General features: G+C 39.9%; 1 protein-coding gene across 1 annotated transcript; it reads right to left on the bottom strand.

Annotated features, from left to right (window-relative positions):
* Positions 1 to 988: 988 nt before the first annotated feature.
* Positions 989 to 2,773, bottom strand: LOC131051202 (uncharacterized). The gene has a single exon (XM_057985607.1). It carries the CDS (start codon positions 2,771 to 2,773, stop codon positions 989 to 991), a length of 1,785 nt encoding a protein of 594 aa, XP_057841590.1.
* Between the last annotated feature and the right edge of the window lie 391 nt (positions 2,774 to 3,164).

The raw sequence follows: 3,164 nt of genomic DNA, 5'->3' as shown, positions 1-3,164 counted from the left end.
TATTTTTTAGACAAGAGAAGCCTTGTCAACCTTACACCCCCTGCACATTTTCATCATACTAATAGCTAAATGATGTCATCCTAATCTGCCCTAAAATTACATCTGCCCACCAATGGCTTGATAAATCACAACTGTGTATTCACCAATGTTGATCGCATTGCGGGTGGAGTTCTCAGGGAGCCACCAATCATCTAACTTAGTCAATCTTGAAAAAGGTTCCATGTTTCCATTGAATACTGCACATCTAAATACTTCCAATGCATTCTCTCCAAATGTCTTCAGTCGCTCACGTTCCTCCTTCCAAACTTCCTTGCAGGCCATCTCTCGAATGGTGTCACTGTCGGCAGATTCATCATCCTCGACAGAGTCATCACTATCCTCATCTTCAAGATCTTCCTCTATTTCTGAGGGTAGGTAGTTATCGAACTGAAAATAGTTCAATCGTGCGCTCCCCAAAGTTGATGATATCCACCAAAGGCAAGAGGACAGCTTCCAGCACCACTGCATCACACCAATGCCTTTCAAAGTTTAGAGTGATGCCCACAAGCCCTCTAACAGAATCATACACATGGTCATCAGTGGAGAAGAGGTTTCTCAATTGCATATTCAGCGTGCCTTTGCAATTGACACAGCTGATCATTCCAAAATATGTCATGGCTCAACTCTGTCTCTGCAATGCTCCCAAAATGGCACTTGCTCTCTCATATTTAGCCTTCACCGAGATGGTCTTCTTATAAGGACTCGATTTGGAGATAGTCATTAATTATGTCCTGTCCATATACTGGTAGGATCTTTGTTCTCATTGAAGTATGACCGTTGTGGTGGATATTTCCAGGTATCATGATGAGTTGTTAAGGGGCCATGTGATTTTACTGCCAAGGAGCTTATTTTTGTCTATTCAAGTTTTCACTATCATACTCCTCCAATGTTTACCATGGTGCCACCACAATGTCCCGATAGGCAGGTAGATCCAAAAAACGTAGGCATGCTACCCGATACCCTGTTGTGGATATCTTTGGTAGTCCTTCATACATTGTCCTTTGATATCCTCCGTAGCAGATGCTTGGCTAAAATAAATAGGGTCATCATTTTCTCCAACTCCAAGGTTCGCAAGGTAATCAACCACTTGATTGCCTTCTCTGTAGACATGCCCAATCTTGTAGCTCTCAATTGTTATTAGATGCTCGTTTATCATTGGTACCCATTTATTAAGCTTCCAGTTATGTAAAATTGACCAACTGATCCCATTTATTATAATATGCGAGTCACCCACTATTATGATTCGAGAGAGTCCTTGCCTAATACAAAGACAGAGTCCAACCTCTAGTGCACAAATCTTAGGTTCATTGTTTGTGGCAACTCCAATGCCACCAAACAACCCATGAAGGATATTGCCCTGCTCATCTCGGATTATGGCTTCTATATTGGATTCTCCCGGGTTCCCCTTACTGGCACTGTCGAAGTTTAATTTTGTCCAATCCATTGGAGGGGCCTTCCATCTGATTGCTTTTCTATCTAGATGCTTTATCAAAGGGACATATAATTGTGGTTCTTTAAGAGCCCATCGTTTCTCCATTAGTGCATCCCAATTAGTATATACTTTAGGATTGCCTTTTATTTTCTTTCCATTTAATACTTCCTCTATTGAAGTTTTGATTTTTTCCACAAGCATGAATTGTGGCAATGATGCCTCTTTGAAAATTCTTCGGTTCCTTTCCTTCCAGATGTGCCATACTATTAAGGATGGTCCATTTAACCATAAATCACACCATTTTGTCTTTTGTCTGTTTGGCCAAGCAAGAATGAAGTCAATTAGTCTTTCATTTTTAGCTATCACCCAATTTATTCTTTCAAGGAACCAGTTCCAACAATATTCTGCCACCGGGCAACAAAATAGTAGATGATTTGTTGATTCTTCCTTTGCACAACACATAACACAACGATTGGGGCCCGAGATCCCAATATTTTTTATTGTATCCCCCGTTAGGATTCTATTATGAAGAGTGATCCACAAGAAAGCCCTGACTTTTGGAAGTACTTTGTGATTCCAGGACAGTTTATGTGGCCAAGTGTTAATGGAGCCTCTTTGCCTTTGAACTTCATATCCAAGTTTGGAGCTATACATCCTGGATTTCACTGCACACAAAATTATGATATCTTCTTCCACAGACTCCGGTATTTTCCTATCTTTTATTGCTTTCCACAACTGCTCACATAAAGAGGGATTTCCAATGTTGATTTTTTTCCATTTCCTCAAGCCATTTTGATCACCTTGATCTTCCATGTAATTGCACACATGTTTTCCTATGCAATTTTCAACCATGTCAACCCATCCCTTGTCTTCAAATGTTTCTGTTAATGCTAGAAACCCATCCCAAGAGTCTCTCCAAAACAACACAGTGTAGCCATTACCAATTTGCCATGAGATGTGATTTGTGATAATATGCCTACAATCCCATAAGAAGTTCCAGGTAGCCGAGCCTCTCTCAGTATTTGCCATCGTGAGAATTTTGTTAGTGTCTTCTGAATCAAGATACTTCTTTTGGAACAACCTGCACCTCAATTTTTGAGGTTCCTTACACATTTTCCAAGATAGCTTAGCACCTAGAGTAGAATTCTGTAATTCCATTTTCTTAAGGTCAGCTACACCATCTTCCTTAATAAGGCATAATGTGTCCCAATTGATAAGTGGAATTCTCTTGTTGTCTTTAGCTCCATCCCACACAAATTTTTTCAATAAGTTATTCAAACTTTTTCTAGCAGCGAGCGACATTTTGAAACATGACATGCTATATATTGGAATTGGTGATAGAACAGATTTGATCATGGTAATTCTACTGGCTTGAGTCAACCATCTATTTTTATAATGTTTTGATTTACATTGATAATATTTAATAACATCTTCCCAAATTTGGGATTGTCTGTACCCTTTGTTAACTCAGACCCCTAAATACTTGATCGGGAGCTCTGCAATGCTTATGTCCAAGAGTTGTGCAATTCTACCCTGGGCCTACCTATTGGTGTTAAAGAAGAACAGCTGGGATTTTTCCTTATTCATAACTTGTCCCGAGGCTGATGTATACTCCTCTAGTGTGTTCCTAATGCCTGAAGCATCCCGGATGGAAGCCTCACTGAATATGATGGTGTCATCAGCAAATTGGGAA

The sequence above is a fragment of the Cryptomeria japonica genome, chromosome 5 (assembly GCF_030272615.1).
Source record: "Cryptomeria japonica chromosome 5, Sugi_1.0, whole genome shotgun sequence".
Taxonomy (NCBI): domain Eukaryota; kingdom Viridiplantae; phylum Streptophyta; class Pinopsida; order Cupressales; family Cupressaceae; genus Cryptomeria; species Cryptomeria japonica.
The sequence above is the reverse complement of the archived record's forward strand: the minus strand, read 5'-3'. Positions and strand labels throughout refer to the sequence as shown.